We start from the raw sequence: 17,754 nt of genomic DNA, 5'->3' as shown, positions 1-17,754 counted from the left end.
GGGGGGGGGGGGGGGGTGGTTTATGTAAGATCCCGTACCTTTTCTCTATTCTTGCATAGTATATGTGGTGTAGTGTGGCATGGTTATATGAGGTGTATATGATTTTGTATCGTATATTAGAGATTAAGATTGCAAATAGGTGGCAATGTAAGGAAATAAACTAAAGTTTTAAGTCAAAGAGACCCCTCAAACAAAGTCCATGATTAAAGAAACGGCTTGGGTAGTAATTCGCACGTCTGAAATGTTTAAATTGTCTCATACTTTGTGATAAGCCTATGAGTGTACAACATGCTAAGAATAGTTTGTTATGAGGTATTATAATAGTACAAGGGTCGTATGTTAAGTTTTGAAGTTAAGGAAATTAGCGAAACTAAGGTCAGCAAAAACTACCGAAGTTTCTCTAGTAATATTTTCTTAACTTTGGGTCAAATGTCATGGATGTTTTCTCCCAATCTATAAGGAGTTAGAAGGACTACCACATTTAATTAAAGGCCTACGAGTCTAGTTTGCAACACATAAACCTCGTGTCAAACCAACATCGGAGTAAAGAGTTATGAGGGTTTTACTATGGACTGTCGGGGCAAAATTCGAGTCACGACTCGGGTCGGGTCAAAAATACAGTATATAGGCTTAACTCAACGTTTTCAGCCATGAAAACATTTCATTTCTCTTCAAACCAGAAAGAAAGCTTAAGAGAGGGTTCCTATGGAGTTCTTGCATGATGAAGGTTAGTTTTTGACGATTTCTACCATTAAAAGTTATCCGGCGCCCAGAATCTTGATCTCTACATGTGGCAATCGCTTTCCCCCTCTATTAATAACGTTTGGAGCTAGTTATTTAAAATATATGTTTGTAGATTGGTGTTTCTTCTAGTTTTACACCGGTTAACTAAGGTAATCATCTCGGAACTGTTTTATGATTGTTTTTATGAAGTTATACGGACATTTCGTCAAATTAAGGCCATTTGGCAAATCTGCCGATTTAAGATCAATTATGAACTGTTTATAGGTGCGTACCAGCTATGTATATATAGGTTTCGCGAAGCTTAGGACGTAAGGAGCAACTTTCGTGAAGAAACTACAACCATTCGAGCGTTCATTGGAAAGGTATGTTAAGACTAAGATACGTCCCTCATTTTAGCACCACTCTTCGAAAATCCTAAAACATTATATGTGTTATTTTGCTATTCTCTTGCAAAAAGACCTTCAGTGAAAGGCATTGGGATCTCAGCTAGATTATTTTCATGATTATATTATTTTGATATTCCCAAGAATGTTTTTTAATACACTTAGAACATATTATTCGACATTTACATGTCCTTTTATCGGTATCCTTGATTATATGTCACATGTATGAATTTTTATTTTTTTTCTTGGGTGATGTGACTTAAAATATCACGGAAGACCCTTATCACTTGTAACTAGCCTCGTTCCCCACTAAAGTTATTATGAATTTTTTTAAAAGTAACTCACGCTTCAAAACTCTCTAATATAACTTAAATGTTTAAACTATTAAAACACTTGATTTTTGGAGTATATCTTTTATGAACTATTTAGGAATCAAGTTAGGAACTAAATAAATCACCTAAAACTTATTAGGAATATCTACAAGGTTAGGTTATCTTTCTAAAATTTGAGTTAACTTTTCAAGCTTTTTTTGGAAGAACATACGAGGTTCCACGAGATTGTATATAATATACTAGAGTTAGTACGAGGTTATGAGAACAAGACTACAAACGGGCCAAGCTTGGCAACATGACAACAGTAACTTATAGATGTTATAAATCCATGACATCACATGCTATGCATTTAACTCCCGAGCTATAGTTGGAAGGTATGAGGCCTATTGCCTATATTTATAGGTATGAGATATAGATGCCACAAGTTGGCGAATATGATGTCGGTTCGCAACCGGAAGACACCACCATTGCTAGCATTTGGTTGGGTATGTCATGCATTTGCATTTATATATATATATACACACACACACACACACACACACACACACACACACACACACACATATATATATATATATTCACGACATACGATTATACGAGCATACCATGCATATTTAAGTACTAGGGGGTCAAATGTTATCCATGGAAATTATTTGAGTTTCATTTTGAGGTTATATCTCTATTACTCTTTTTTTACGATAAATATTTATGATACTATTTTCCGCTTTACATATAAGTACATTTTTATTCATACTGACGTCCCTTTACCTGGGGACACTGGTTTTTGTTTCGTACAAGTAGGAACAGGCAGGGACTCTAATCGACCCACCCGCTAGGATTCATGTTTAGCTGTGAGTTGGTAAGCTCCATCTTATCCTGGGGCTGTCAGTGGATGTTTACTTTTGTTGTACAGTTGGGTATAGTCGGGGTCTTGTCCCGATAGTGCTTATATCACTCATAAAGGCTATTATGGACACAATATTTTGTGTTTTCTTTTGTGTGTTTCAACCTACAGCCAATAGTCTTGGAATGTATATATGTGTGTGTAAGTAAGCATATCTTCAGTTGTGGCCTCGTCGGCTAGATAGTATATCTTTATTATCTTTTTTGGCTTGTCTACCATTGTTTATATGATTTGTTCTCATTCAGGTCATGACCTTCAGGGTCCAAACTTCACTTTTTAAAGGTTGTGTTAGCCAATCTTGTTGTCTCACACTTTGGTTTAGCTAGTATGTTTTATTGGATAACTCAATCTTATAAGGTATCGAGTGTCAGTTGTTCCCCCTATTTCGGGGTGTGACATTTTGTCAATTGATTGGAATTTTAAAGAATTTTAAGTCTCATATCTGAGTTTAGAATTAGGATTTCGAGTGAAGTTTTAGGATTGATTCCCTATTTAAAAATTGGATTTTGAGTCCAAAGTCGAGGTCAGATCTCGACTTGAAAGTTAGATCTTGTGTCTGGAGTCAAAGTCGAGTGTTGGAATCGAGTCCTACATCGATTGTCAGAGTGATTAAGAAGTTGTCTTAGTTTGGATATTGGGTCTTGGTTTAAGTGTCGAGTCCAAGTTGAGGTCGAGTCCTAGGTTAGATGTCGAGATCAACTTCCGAATCATTTATCGTGGTTAGGTGTCGATGTAGGTGTCGGCATTACGATCAGTTCTAGTCTGAATGTTGGGTCCCGACACAGGAGTTGAGGTTAGGAGTCAGGATTGAATCATGAATCAATCATCAAGGTTGTTTACAAGTTTGTGTGTCGAAGTTGGAGTTTAATCTCAATTCGAATGTCGGGTCCTAATTTTAAAATTGGAGTCAGGTCCTAAGTTGGATTTCGAATGGTTGTCGGGGTCGTCTTCTGATTTGAGTGTCGAGATCAGGTCCTAGGTCCAGTGTTAGGTTACAAGATCGGATTCCAAATCAATTGTCGGGATCGTGTCCCAATTTGGGTGTCAAAATCGGTTATCGGGGTTGATTTTAGAATCAAAAACTTTTCTTTAAAAATATTTTCTGCTCTTTTGCCAAACACAAAAAACATTTTCTTTTTTTTAATTAACCAACCAAACATTAGAAAATATCATTGTTTTCACTCACCAATCGAAAATAAGTTAAAAACCACTTGTTTTCCAAGTTCCCAATTGTGATAGTTGGCATTCAGTATAGTATATATACATATAAGATCCCAATTGTAAAAGTTCATATTCATTAATTGTCATAATCAGATCTTTCTCTCCTCTTTCTAAGATACCTTTTAGCCATCATCTTCTTCAAGCTTTAACTCCTAAACAAACCGTTTCCATTTTCACTTCTTGTTTGCATCAATTGGTACCTGTTCAGTAAATCTAAACACTCTTTTTCCTAGATGTCATCTATATAATAGCAAGTTGCAGGAACACAAATAATTTGCATAAAATGGATAAGGATAGCAGCTTAGCATAGATTAGACTAAAGTGGAGGAGAATGGACTGTTGCCTTCCAATCTTTATGAAGAATATTCACGCGATCTATGAAAAACAGCTCGAGCCAATTCCCAAAACGGCCATGAATGGAGAATAGAGATTCTTTCGAGAGAGGAGAATGTCGTAAAAGATTATTATATAGATATTGCTACATTAAAATTATGTATCCATTTGCAATACAAATGCAACAATGACCACACAATCTCCTTCCACTTCCAGTTCCCCGGCATAAAAAGACTGCCAACCTTAGGAAACAAAGATACTTACAGCTATATAGTGCAAGGATCATTTGAATACCTTGTCACATTAGCAGTCTGCATATGCAAAAGGAAAAAGAGCAAAGTACATAATATAAACCACTGATTCATGGACATACATGCCCGGAGTTGAAATCAATGGTCATACAGTTAAAACACTTTCAGATCTGTACAGTCAGGTTTCAACTGTGGTCATTCGCTACTGTTTCTTTCATCAGGAAATTTAATGCAAGTAAAGCAGCTCCTACCGCAGGCTCCACCTGAAGAATTGTGTGACATTAAACATAGGAGAAAAGTAATCATGAAAAATTAAGATCATAACAGTCCCTGGAAGATAGACGAAGCTAACTTAAGAAAAAATGGGTTAAGTAGAGAAAAAGAAACTTGTATCCTGCTTACTTTGTTATTCATCTGCCTAAGAAACCATTGACAGATAATGTAGCTATTGTTAGACAATTGACATTTTTTCAGCTTATTATTATTGTTTACTGTTTTTTACTTATTTCAGTTTAGTGCTTCCTATTTTCTAGCTAGACTTAGTCAACTTTAGTAGCTCAACTTTCTGAAGTTAGTGGCCCCATTATGGCTGTTAGTGGCCCCCTTTTATAGTGTAGTTAATGGCACATGTTCTTATTTTAGTTTTAATGTTTATGTTTTTTTCTTTGTATAAATTCAGACTTTCTGCAGATCAATATATACAAGGAATTTCATAAGTTCACTCTATTTTTATTTTTTCAAATCAGTTTCTTGAGTATTTTTGTTTTAACAGTGGCATCAGAGCCTCTAGTTGATCTTACAGGACAAAAAAAAAGTTTTAACCTACAACACAAATGGCATCCAACAACCTACCTTTAAATCCACCATTCACTTTCACTAGTGAAAATTACCAAATCTGGTCTGTGAAGATGCAAGCTTTTTTGGAAGCCTATGAACTTTGGGAAACTGTGACGGAAGATAAACCACTTGCTGCTCTACCAGCAAATCCTACCTTGGCTCAGATCAAATCCAACAACGAAGAGAAGGCAAAGAAATCTAAAGCCAAGTCGCTTATGCAGAATGCTGTGGCAGATACTGTGTTTTACAGAATCATGGCTTGCAAAACTGCAAAAGAGGCTTGGGATAGGTTGAAAGAAGAATATCAAGGCAGCGATAGAACACGTCAAATGCAAGTGTTGAACCTNGTTTCTGACCCTTCTGGAGTAGAGTTATTTTATGTCAAGATGAGCAACGGAATGTTTTCAGTTGATTGGGAGAAAATAACTGAGCAGGCTTACACTATTACTTCACAAACATGTACAAACCTATGGCACAAAAGGTTTGGTCACTTCAATCTGAAAAGCATCGTCGAGATGAAAAAAAAGGAGCTAGTGGAAAATATGCCTGAATTTCTTTCTAATGCTCAAGTTTGTGAAACTTGCCAACAGGGAAAGCAAACAAAATTGCCATTTCAAGCAAATCAAGTACGAAGAGCTAACCAGAAACTTCAGCTCATTCATACAGATGTTAGCGGCCCAATGAAAACAGATTCGCTGAATGGTAACATATACTTTCTCCTCTTTATTGATGACTACACCAGAATGTGTTGGGCTTATTTCATAAGACTGAAGAGTGAAGTCTTTGATATTTTTAAACAATTTAAAGCTTTAGTAGAAAATCAATGTAATCTTAGTATTAAGGCTTTAAGGTCTAACAATGGAGGAGAATACACTTCTTCTCAATTTGTGGAGTTTTGTAATAGCACAGGTATTGAACGCCAATTGACATTACCATACACATTACAACAAAATGGCGTGTCTGAAAGGAAGAACAGGACAATAATGGAGATGGCCAGATGTCTTTTGCTCGAAAGAAAGATCCCAAATCAGTTTTGGGCTGAGGCAGTCAATACCTTTGTATATTTGCTGAACAGATTGCCTACTAACGCCTTGCAGGACATGACTCCATATGAAGCTTGGTGTGGGAACAAACCATCAATACACCATCTCAGAATCTTTGGGTGAATATTTTATTATCGAGTTCCAGAAACAAAAAGGAGTAAGCTGGATAACAAGGCTCATAAAGGCATATTTATGGGCTATAGTTCATCCAAAGGTTACAGGATTTTCTGATTGAAATCAGACAAACTAATTCTCAGCCGAGAAGTGAAGTTTGATGAAGCAGCTTCTTGGGATTGGAAAAATCAGACGACCTCTTATTCTGATTCATTTTCAATAGAGCAGCCTCAACTTTCAGAAGATGAACTAGTGGATGATGTACCAGTGAGGGGAACTCAATCCTTAAAAGATGTCTATCAGCGGTGTAACTTGGTTAGCTCTGAACCAACAAGCTATGCTGAAGCACAGGACTCTCAGGCATGGAGGAGAGCTATGCAAGAAGGACTAGACATGATCGAGACAGACCTAGAAATCGCAAGGTAATTGGTGTAAAATGGATTTTCAAGACAAAACTCAATCCTGATGGAACAATTTGCAAACATAAGGCTAAATTGGTGGTGAAGGGATATGCACAACAATATGGTGTGGATTACCAGGAAACATTTGCTCCTGTAGCAAGGTATGACACAATCAAGCTTATTCTTGCATTTGCATCTCATAGTTGCTGGCAGATTCATCAACTTAATGTCAAATCAGCTTTCTTGAATGGTTTGCTTGCTGAAGAGATCTACGTAGAGCAACCTGATGGTTTCTCAGCTCCTGGAAAAGACGATCAAGTTTATCTCTTAACAAAGGCCTTGTATGGCCTAAAACAAGCCCCAAGGGCATGGTATGAGAGGATGGACAATCATCTCATCCAACTTGGCTTTAGTAGAAGTCAAAGTGAAGCTACTTTGTATGTGAAAGTCAATGATGCAGGTGAGTCCTTAATTGTCTCAATATATGTGGATGACATGCTTGTGACAGGAAGCAAAATTGAACTAATCCAAAGGTTCAAGGATGAAATGGAGAAAATCTTTGAAATGACTTGATCTTGGAGTCATGAAGTACTTTCTCGGCATGGAAGTGTTGCAGTCCAGTGATGGAATTTTCATATGCCAGCAGAAATACATTTCGGATATTCTAAACAGGTTCAAAATGCAAGACTGCAAACCTGTGAGTACTCCAATATCTACTGGTGTGAAGCTTGGCAAGGATGAGGATTACGAAAAAGTGGATGATAGTATGTATAGAAGCTTAATTGGCAGTCTTCTATATCTAACCGCAAGCAGGCCTGACATTCTATTTGTTGTTAGTTTGCTCTCTAGATTCATGCATTCGCCTAGAGACACACACCTCACAGCTGCTAAAAGAGTGTTAAGGTATATTAAAAGAACTAGCAAGTTAGGAATTTTTTTCCCAACATCTGCCGAAGTAACTATGAACCTGATCGGGTACTCTGATAGTGATTGGGGTGGTGGAGTTGATGATTCCAGAAGCACATCTGGATATCTTTTCTGTTTGGGGACAAGTTGTTTTAGTTGGAGCTCTAGAAAACAAGAAACTACAGCTCAATCAACAGTAGAAGCTTAGTACATAGTTGTTGCATCTACTGTGAATCAAGTTATCTGGCTAAGGAAGATGATGAAGGACTTAGGCCATGAACAAACAGAAGCTACCAAGATCATGTGTGACAACAGTTCAGCAGTTTCAATCTCAAAAAATCCAGTGTTTCATGGTCGAACTAAACATATCAAGATCAAGTTTCATTTTATCAGAGAAGTCCAACAATCTAATAAAGTGTTGCTTGTTCATTGTTCATCTGAGAACCAGCTAGCTGACATTTTCACCAAGTCATTGCCAAAGGAAAGGTTTGAAGATCTGAGGCAAAGAATTGGTGTTTGCCACAAAAATGCCGAGGAGAGTTAGACAATTGACATTTTTTCAGCTTATTATTATTTTTACTGTTTTTTACTTATTTCAGTTTAGTGCTTCCTATTTTCTAGCTAGTCTTAGTCAAGTTTAGTTGCTCAACTTTCTGAAGTTAGTGGCCCCATTATGGCTGTTGTGGCCCCCTTTTATGGTAGTTAGTGGCACATGTTCTTATTTTAGTTTTAATGTTTATGTTTTTTTCTTTGTATAAATTCAGACTTTCTGCAGATTAATATACACAAGGAATTTCATAAGTTCACTCTATTTTTATTTTTTCAATCAGTTTCTTGAGTATTTTTGTTCTAAGCTATCTCAGAGATCAAAGGAGAAAACATATCAAAAGGATTCACAAGACGGGACCAATATTTAGCTTTTACCTATTAGGTTACAAGAATTAATGGAATCTCACACCCCTTGAGAAGAATGATGAGAAGAAGAAGCAAAAAATTGGAACTCATATGCTTCTTAAAATCTGTTTTTTTTTTTAATAGGTAAACCAATCTGTTTTTTTTTTAACAGGTAGCTTCGAACCAATCTTTTTATACGACACGATGGTAAGCAAACATTTTTTTCTTTACCACAACATATTTGGAAGTCGATAGCTTTATTAGTAGAAGTTTTGTTTGATAGTACTAAAAGTAGTTCCTATACATGTAAATTCTATGTCAAAAAGATTGAGGAAGCTAATTTACATTAAATATTAGATACTTTTGCACTCTAAACCCGTCATTTCTTTTTAAACAAATGAAATGAAAAAGAATGACAGTGGTACTTTTTAATTTGTATCACTTTTATGTAGTTTTTACACATAAGCTTTTAGTTTTACAAAGTTGCAGCAAAAATATAGATTTACCCTCGAACTCCACATCCTTTCACGTTTCTTATTTCTTTTTCAGGATGGAGAGACTATATATTGCATTGTGGGGGAAGACTAATGTATTTGAGAAGTCTAAGATAGCTATGAGTTAGCTGTGAGCTATATAATAAACTTAAAGCTTCTCAATTGCTTTTTCTGGGTATCTAAAAAGTTATTTCCAAATCTATCAAATAAGCTTTGTATTATGTGCTTGAAACAACACAAACATTTCCCTTAACGCATGTGGAGTAGAATTTTGGACGCATAACAAAGTAACATCTTTCACTAAGCTAGACCAATCATATTTCATTAGTCCTGTACTCCCTCATTGTACTCGCAGCTCCAAGCCTCCAACTATAACGGAAGATAAGGAGCACAATAAAGTGAGGATCTAACAAGACTGCACAAACAACAGAAAGCAAGAAAGTGTGGCAATATCAACTGAAATATCAAATCACAACCAAGATTGCGTTTTCCTTCCACCAACTTCAAAGAAAGCAGTATGCAGAGAATCTCTTTTCCAACCCAATGTTGTCGCTAAAAATTGGACAAGACTCAATCATACCGAGAGAATAGTACTAACCTTTGGTCGAATTATACAAGCTGCAGGATAAGTCTTTAAAATAGAATTAGTAACTTCATTCCCTATATTCCACTTCTTGTTAGCTCCAAGTACGCCTCCAACCATAACAACAGGGAAGGAGCCTTTCCCATCTGCAGTTGTCAACATGCACGAATTTGATACCAAAAGGAAGATAGGAGAAAGGCCAGGGAAGGAAATAGAAAAGGGGAAATGAGACAAATTAAGAGAGAGAAAATCAGACAGTTTTAGAGATAAAGATGTAAAACCCTATCAATTCATAAGCTTTTCATCCCGTGTTAATACAAAGTAGGAGTAACAACAGTCCTGTTTACCGAATAGAGAGCCTTGAACAAGCTAGAATTCTTACCAGAAATAAGACCCCATATCTAATTACTCCCTCTGTCCACTTTATACGACACATTTTCCTAGTCACTCCCAAAAAAAGAACGACTTTCCTTATTTGACAAATACTCAATGACACTATCAACAGCTTACCCATGTTAGGAAAACAACAAGACTTCTGGAATGAGGTAAGGATAGGTACTGAGATCCTGCAAGAGAGCTTACCTGTCCTACACCAGCACAGAACCATGGCAGAACAGCAGACAGACAAGGGATGGGGCATAACTTTCAGAAGAATACCAACTGATTGGGAGCTGAGTAGGGTCACTTCTTTCTACAATCTGTTGGAAACTTGGGGCGATCTGCAGGAAGGGTTTAATAGTGGTGAAATGGTCATACTAGAAGACTAGTGGTGTTTATAAAGTGAATGTAGCCTATAACGACCTGAATCAATCCAATTACCAAATTGACGAATGACCCTGGAAACACGTTTGGAAGACCAAGATACGTTTTAAGGTTAATTGTTTTGTCGGGCTTCTGGCTTCTGACAAGAGAAGCTGTTCTCACCCTAGGGCCAAGACAAGCTGATGAAATGAGGGATTACTATATGCCCTGGATGCAGTTTATGTGGGAAACTACTGAGACAGCGAGACCTTTTCCAACATTGCAAAATCACAAGTCAAATATGGAGGATGTTTCTGGCTCACAGAGGCATCACATGGACAATGCCAGGAAACCTATCAGCGACTTTAGCAAGCTGGGAAGAAGCAGGATGAGAGGTTAGAGACAGCGCTAGATGGATAAATGTACCACCTATCATATGCTGGACAGTTTGGAAAGTAAGGAATTCCAGATGTTCTGAGAATAGGAGCAACTCGGTGCAGAAGATAAAAGTGAACTTTATTCTGCTCTTTTGTTTTTGGTGTAGACAGACACACTCAAAAGAAACTGTAGAAATTCTAGATATACTAGATTCGATTTAGGAGATTAGAATAGCTTCAGTTTCTTAAGTGTCTTTTTGCAGTAAATATGGTTCAGTATACCAAAGTACTGAGTTTGTTTGTTTTTTAACATTTATAGAAATACAAAGTTACCAACTTCAAAACAAAACAAAATAAAATGACCCATGTTGGGTTCCCCCTTATTTAGCAAAAACTCCACAAAAGTGTATGATAAGATATGACACCTGCGCCTAACTCAACCCCAAAAGCTAGCTCATGAGGGGAGGTTTGTCCAAGTCCATATACGGAGACCAAATTCCCATCCCTCTACCGTTGTGGGACATCTTAACAATCCCCCGCACGCCCAGACCTCAATTGGAGCGTGAACACTTCTAAATGGGGGCCCATCATCGGTGAACAACAAATTGGGATGTGCGTGGCCCTGATACCATGATAAGATATGACACCTGGGCCTAACTCAACCCCAAAAGCTAGCTCAGGGAGGTTTGTCCAAGTCCATATAGAGACCAAATTCCCATCCCTCTACCGATGTGGGACATCTTAACAGTGTACACTCCTATTTAAAGATTCATTTATTATAAGGATAATTTTGGAACATTACAAAGTCTTCCCATATTTCTTAAACCCTGTGCCAGTCAAACTCATCACTTCATAATTTTTTTATTCTTCATGAGCAACATAAAAAGGTATTAGCATAATTCCAAGGATTCCCAAATTAATAGAGGAATCTCATCTTCATTTATTCAAGGCATTAATGTCTTGAATGTGTTGAGGGTTGAGTTATTTCTTGAAGGTCAGGTGACGAGTATTTTAATCGCCCATCAAGATAGGATGCAGCAACGTTGAAAAATCAAAACTTGTGCTTTGATACGAAAATTGATGCGCTCCAAAAGATAAATGGGAGAGAGGGGCAGAAAAGATTAAACAAGGGGGGAAGGGGGGAAGAGAAACAAAAATTAGATAATAGCACCCCACCCAGCCAACATTAATTCATAGTCTTTATCAGTTTTAAATACGAAGAAACGATGGTCTTACTTACTTATAGAAGGAGAGCACAAAAGTAAGCTAATCAAGGTGAAGATGATAGAAGAAGATGACAATGGCAGGAGATATTAACTGAACCTAAAAGATCTAAACATAATCTGTGATTTAAAATATTAATATATATAACAGGCCAATAATGATATGAAAATCATCTGCAAATCTGGAAAAAAATCTTAAAATCTGCAACTCCTCAGCTCATCTTCTTCAATCGTAGAATGTCACATTCAGTCTTAGTTACCTCAGTAAAAAAAATAGAACAAGGTGTGAATAAGAGAGTACTAGCAGGAAGTCTTTTTGCTTTTGATACGGTAAATAATTTTACTGATGTTAAGTATACCAGAAAGTATAGCACCTACATCAATACTGTGCAGAGGAGAGGATAACAAGGGAAAAGAAGCTGAGTAGACATGTATCTCTTACATTGTCATTGATCATCAAGGGTTTAGGTGCATGCAAAAAAGAGCATGAAAGAAACATATAAAATTAACACTTTTTTATTAAAATCAATGTCAAACCTTCCCCAGCCAAATGTAGTCTCTGGACAACAGCTTTGACACTTATAGCCAATTCTTGAACTGCATTATGTAAGATCTCGTCAGCAACTTGATCACCACCCTCCGCACAGGATACAACTACTGGGACAAGTGCTGCAATGCGAGCCCAAGATGGATCTGCATAGGTCCACCTAGATACCAATAAGAATGAAATGAAACAGCTGAAATTTGTTCTCAGGCAAATATTCTTCAATTTTCATCAGTTTATATGGTGTAAATGTTTTCCAAGGTGTTTTCATTCATCTACAATCCTTTCCCTAATGGAAGAAGCTGGAGAAGGCACTTCAAATGTCCATCAACTTTGATTCATCAGTTTAGAGAAGATACCCTATGAGTTCGTCTGGAGAAGAAAGACCTAGTGACTGTAGAATACAACTTGAGAGCATTGTCTGTGGACCTCGACCATCATGAGCCCTCATCACTGCAATCAATGCCTGAGCTGCAATCCCATAGCCACTGCACTATCAGGAACTGATAGTTATGATCATATTCAAAAGAGTAGCAAATTCACTTGTGGCATAATCTTTATCAAATACAGTAATTATTGTGTTCTTTCTTCATTTGTTTACTTATTGTTCTCTTTCTTTTGCAACAAATCTAAATAAGTGTATATCCTGAACAGTGAAACACTATGACATGAACACAAAAAATAACATAAATGGCAGTTTGAAAAAATTAGTAGTGTTAGTTATCAATTATTAAAGTAGTATTCAGCCCTATCCTTGATCTGGAGCTATTTCGCCTCAAAAACACAAAAATAACGTACAAATAAGGTACAGAAGACAAACAAATTAAAGATCCTTAACTGCTTTGTGCTAGGAGTATCCTAACCCAAATGTAACTCATGGACAAGTGCGAATTCACTAGTCATTGAGAAATTAACAGGAAACAAGCGAACAGTATAGTACATATATGTGTTCTCAAACTAATCAAAATCCTAAAACCAGCATTAGATACGACTCACTTTTTCAAAGACAGTTGGATATTTTCTCCTTGTAAATTTTGCTTGAGATATACTTCAAGAGTGGACGTCCAATATTGAATTTTTCACTCTTAAAGAGCTCTAGAAAAGTAATACTATTCTCTTTCAATAACCACATGAACTAGAAACAGGCATCAAAGCAGAATATCACATGTACTTACAAAAAGTTTACCCAAATAAATTTAGGTGAAATATGGTAACCTGAGTTAATTCAATCAGTCGCAGCCCAATTAGGTGCCAAAGCAAAGCATCAAGGGATATCTCTAGCATCGATGACTTACATTGACCACGATGCTAAGTGCAAGGTTTAAATTTTATAATGCTTCCAATGACACCATATCAGGACAACGGAGAAATGAGTATTGCTCAGAATCCACTTCAATGTGATATAACCAATCGCATTAAGGAAGATAAACACTATATCAATGAAAAGTTGGACACATAATCATAATACCAGCCCCAAAAATTGGGATCAACTCACCATGGCCTTAACCAAGGGCGTAGTAGGAGTTATTCCATACAACCTCATTGAAAGCTAGGTACATGAAATATGACATTTGTGACAAGCTAGAAGGAGCATCCAGAGTTACTGCCAATTTGAGATGCACATGGAAACTGAATGCATTTGAATATGCAAATGAAGTTGCTAAAACAGAGAACACAGTTCTCTGATGTCTCTGTTTATTCCTTGATCATTTTTATCTCTTTCAATTGTCAAATTAAAGTAGCTATAACCAAATTCATCAGCCAACCAGAATAAGGAGAACAAAGTATCATTTCACTGTCCTCAACCATTGTTGCTCGGACTCTTCATAGTCATCGGGTATTTATTGGACCCTTCATAAGTAGTGCATTTTTGAGGATCCGACATGGATGCTGCAACATTTTTGGAGAGTCCGAGCAACTTAGTCATCAACTAAGATACAGAACTTGTAAAAGAGTTAGTTTAAGTACTCCAACAGGAAAGAACTAAGTTCTCTAATTCAGAACATATTGTGAATGAGGTTAGATTTAAAACACAACCTCTGAGCAGCAATAAACTCACTAGAGTCCTATACGTTGAAGTAAAATAATCTACAAGGACACAAAGCCAGAATCCAGTTCTAGTATAAAGTCCAGCTCTAATCAAAAGCAGAACTGTCATCTATCCAAATCGCTTTCTATATTAACAAAATTCTTTACTCATGCAGCAAGTTCAAGATTTCTAGTTTAGCCATCAGTTGGCAAAACACGCATAACATGCTAGATGAACATCTGCCACTGTGCAAACAAATCTGAAAATTCAACTGTTATTCAGAACATAAGTGCATCCTCACCAATGATGCAATTTACAATATTAGCAGCATAGAAAGCTACACCGCTAATTTTACCAGGCATAAGGAGATTTTTTTAAGGCCATGTGATATGCCATAATTCTACATCAGCAGAGCATATTTTTCTTAAGACAAAGACGGCAAAAAGCTAAAACAAAAAATCACAATTAATTTCCTGTATATAGTTGCAGAATATATTTCTCCACATATTCGTCCTTTTCAGGTTACGGGGAAGAGGAAAACATAGAAGAATACGTATATTTATGAAAAACATGAATACGCACCAACTTTACCTCCCCCAATCACCCAAAACAGGCCCTGCACCAGCGGCCCGAGCTTCTCTTCCGTCTTCAGTAAATCCATAAGAAATGCTTCCAGTACCAGCTATTAAAACACAGCCATGCAGTTTTCCCATCGTGCCACTTGCTAGAGCAGCCACGGCATCATTCTGAATATACAACTTAACATGACTTGGAAATGTGCTCCTGTAAAAATATCATAGTTTTGACAATTATTTAGTGAAATGTATATACATTTTGAATATACATTGTTATCACTACTATAAATTGTTTTGCATATCAAGATCCGAATGCCCCATAATGTTGGAACAATAAGCTCAGGTCCAAAATGTCTAATAATTTGAAAACAATTAGAGTACAAGACACAATTATGTGAAATTGCTTGCTAAAAATTAGAATTACTGAAACTCCCAGACAATAGTTCATTGGCGAAGATAGTACAACACAGGATGTACGGTAAAAGCAAATCACGAGTTCAAGTTCTGGTTGGTGAGCCAAGTCTAATATTTGAGTGGAAAAGGGTAGAGGGGGGACGGGACCCCTTGTTCCACCGAATTTTGAAGCTGGAACAGCAGAATTCTCAGTGATTAAAAAGCAAATGTCAGCAGCCTAATATTGAGACTAAGTTCAAAAGTTGCATACAAGATTAACTCCACAAGAAAAAATATCTTTTAACAAATTAGTGCACGAAGCAAACCTCAGCCAGCCTAATATCTTTTCCTGATCCTTTGAATGGTTCACACCAGATAAACCCAAACAAATTGCTTGAACAGCTGATCGTTTGACACCGGCATCAGACAGCGCTTCTGCTATAATCTTTTCCAGTGTTTCTCTAGCTACATCTTCTGTAAACATCAACCGAGAATGATAAGGAAACAGAAACTCATATCTATTAAAAATAGAGAACATTTCTGTCTTATGGCATTACTCCAATCATAAGAAGAACACTTCTAGCAGTTGATTTAACAAACTTCAACAATTGAAATCCACAGACATCCACAATATTATTCTGCTCATAGCATCAAATTTGAATCCAATATGGATTAACTTGCAATGATGACCATTCAAGCTCAAAATAATCCAAAAGCATCTTTAACAAATGACATTATAATTCAAGACCTTGGACTTATGGTACAAATATCCTACTGATAACATATATAAATTTTGCTTCTGATTTTGACCTACGTCAGTCCCAAGTATAAAGAAGGTGGTTGTGGCAGGAGGAACACCAGCTTAAATACAGCATAACTATGATGAATCCTCCTAATACTCAATCTGGATTTGGAACATCCACCCACGTGCAGACAACCATAGATTGTGCAATGGATATCAAAGCTCCTACAAACACCAACTACTACGAGTGAGCTCCCAAAAGGAAAAAGATGTGTCTGTCAGGTTCATTTGACCTCAACTAGTGTAGGAATTCAGAGATAGTTGCTACTTCATATCTTTCTACCATCTTCCCCCGCCCCACCCGATAAAGCGCAAAGAATAGTTGAACTCTACATCTCAGAGATACCAAACACTCGAAAAGGTCTTCCAAATTATTCTTTTAAAATAACTAACAAGCACCCCCAGAAAATACAACATGAGAAACCCTTAATAATGTAAAGAAGTAAGCAAATAAAGCAACCAACATATTAAAAAAAAAAAAAAAACTTTTTCTCTACAAATTCATATATTGAAACCCTTAAATACATAGCAGCAATTAGGGTTAATCATCCATTCTGCTGAAATTGACCTGCTTCATCAATAAATTATATTTTTCAATGAATTTAAGGGTTTCTGAATTGTATATACCTCCAACACTATTAAAATTAGAAGATCCGGCAACGGCACGGCCGAGAAGTGGAAGTGGATCAGGGAGATTATGGATATCGGAAAAGGGAAGAAGTGGCATGCAAACACAGACAGTAGAGGTAGTGCCGCCATCTACACCTAACATCACCTTGCAATCATCAGATTCTGAACCCATTTTTACCACTTGATTATGATATTTTACACTATAAATATTGAATACGATCGAATTGAATTTTTTTTCATTTTCATTCAATATATACACGAATGAGGGGTTGTACTGTGCAACACCAGTTGACTTCCATTTAACCACTGCTAAAAATTATAAAACGGTTGCCTCACGTGCATAATTAAATTATAATAAAGTTATTAGTATTATTTTATTTTATTTAGAGAAATATATTATGTTTCCTAATGATAATGCAGATGGTTTTATACTAATAATGATGATAATTGATAATGATTGATGCCACTAAACAACTCCCTATGTCTACTTTCAATTAGTATTTTTTGAAAGCCATTTTAACTATTTTTTAATTAAATTTATATGACGTTTTTTTATATTTCAGTGTCAAACAATTTAAAAATTTATGTACGAAATTTTTAATTTTTTAAATATAAAATTTACATATTTATAAATTACACAAAAAGTACTATGAGTCACAATAATTGATAATTCAAAATGTTTAAAAGATCTATGAAAAATTTACGGTAAAAAATAGACTTGTTCAACTCTTGAAATTTGAAAGATGACATATGAAATGAAACGGCGGGAGTAATTTTAAAAGTTAAATTAGATTATATTAATTTGATATTTTAAATTAAAAAAAATATATATTAAAAAAGTTGTACGAAAGGTACTATAAAAGTAATTTTTTTTGCATATTAATATGATGAAAAAAGATATGGTAAAATGTGAGTCAAAGTTTTCATCATTTGACTCTAAGAAGAAAGAAACTATAACAATTAAAAATGAACGGAGAAGTAATAACTATGATGATGATGA

The 17,754-nt window shown here is 36.1% G+C and overlaps 1 protein-coding gene across 1 annotated transcript; it reads right to left on the bottom strand.

Annotated features, from left to right (window-relative positions):
• Nucleotides 1–4,033: 4,033 nt before the first annotated feature.
• On the bottom strand, nt 4,034–17,037 carry LOC107011825 (N-acetyl-D-glucosamine kinase). The gene is made up of 7 exons (XM_015211480.2): nt 16,752–17,037; nt 15,649–15,796; nt 14,946–15,137; nt 12,685–12,813; nt 12,319–12,488; nt 9,456–9,586; nt 4,034–4,431 (listed from the first exon to the last, which is right to left on the bottom strand). The coding sequence occupies exons 1-7, from the start codon at nt 16,924–16,926 to the stop codon at nt 4,354–4,356; spliced, it is 1,023 nt and encodes a 340-aa protein (XP_015066966.1). The 5' UTR covers nt 16,927–17,037; the 3' UTR covers nt 4,034–4,353.
• Nucleotides 17,038–17,754: the final 717 nt, after the last annotated feature.

This window comes from Solanum pennellii, chromosome 2 (genome assembly GCF_001406875.1).
Source record: "Solanum pennellii chromosome 2, SPENNV200".
NCBI classification, from domain to species: Eukaryota; Viridiplantae; Streptophyta; class Magnoliopsida; order Solanales; family Solanaceae; genus Solanum; species Solanum pennellii.
This window is presented reverse-complemented; position numbering and strand designations above follow the sequence as displayed.

Excerpts from the sequence above, each read along its gene's own strand:
- LOC107011825 (XM_015211480.2), bottom strand. The coding sequence starts at position 16,926 with ATGGGTTCAGAATCTGATGATTGCAAGGTGATGTTAGGTGTAGATGGC. Across the intron at positions 9,587-12,318 it reads ACTACATTTGGCTGGGGAAG|ATGGGAAAGGCTCCTTCCCT; the intron begins GTTTGACATTGA and ends TGACAACTGCAG. Across the intron at positions 4,432-9,455 it reads CTTGTATAATTCGACCAAAG|GTGGAGCCTGCGGTAGGAGC; the intron begins GTTAGTACTATT and ends ACAATTCTTCAG.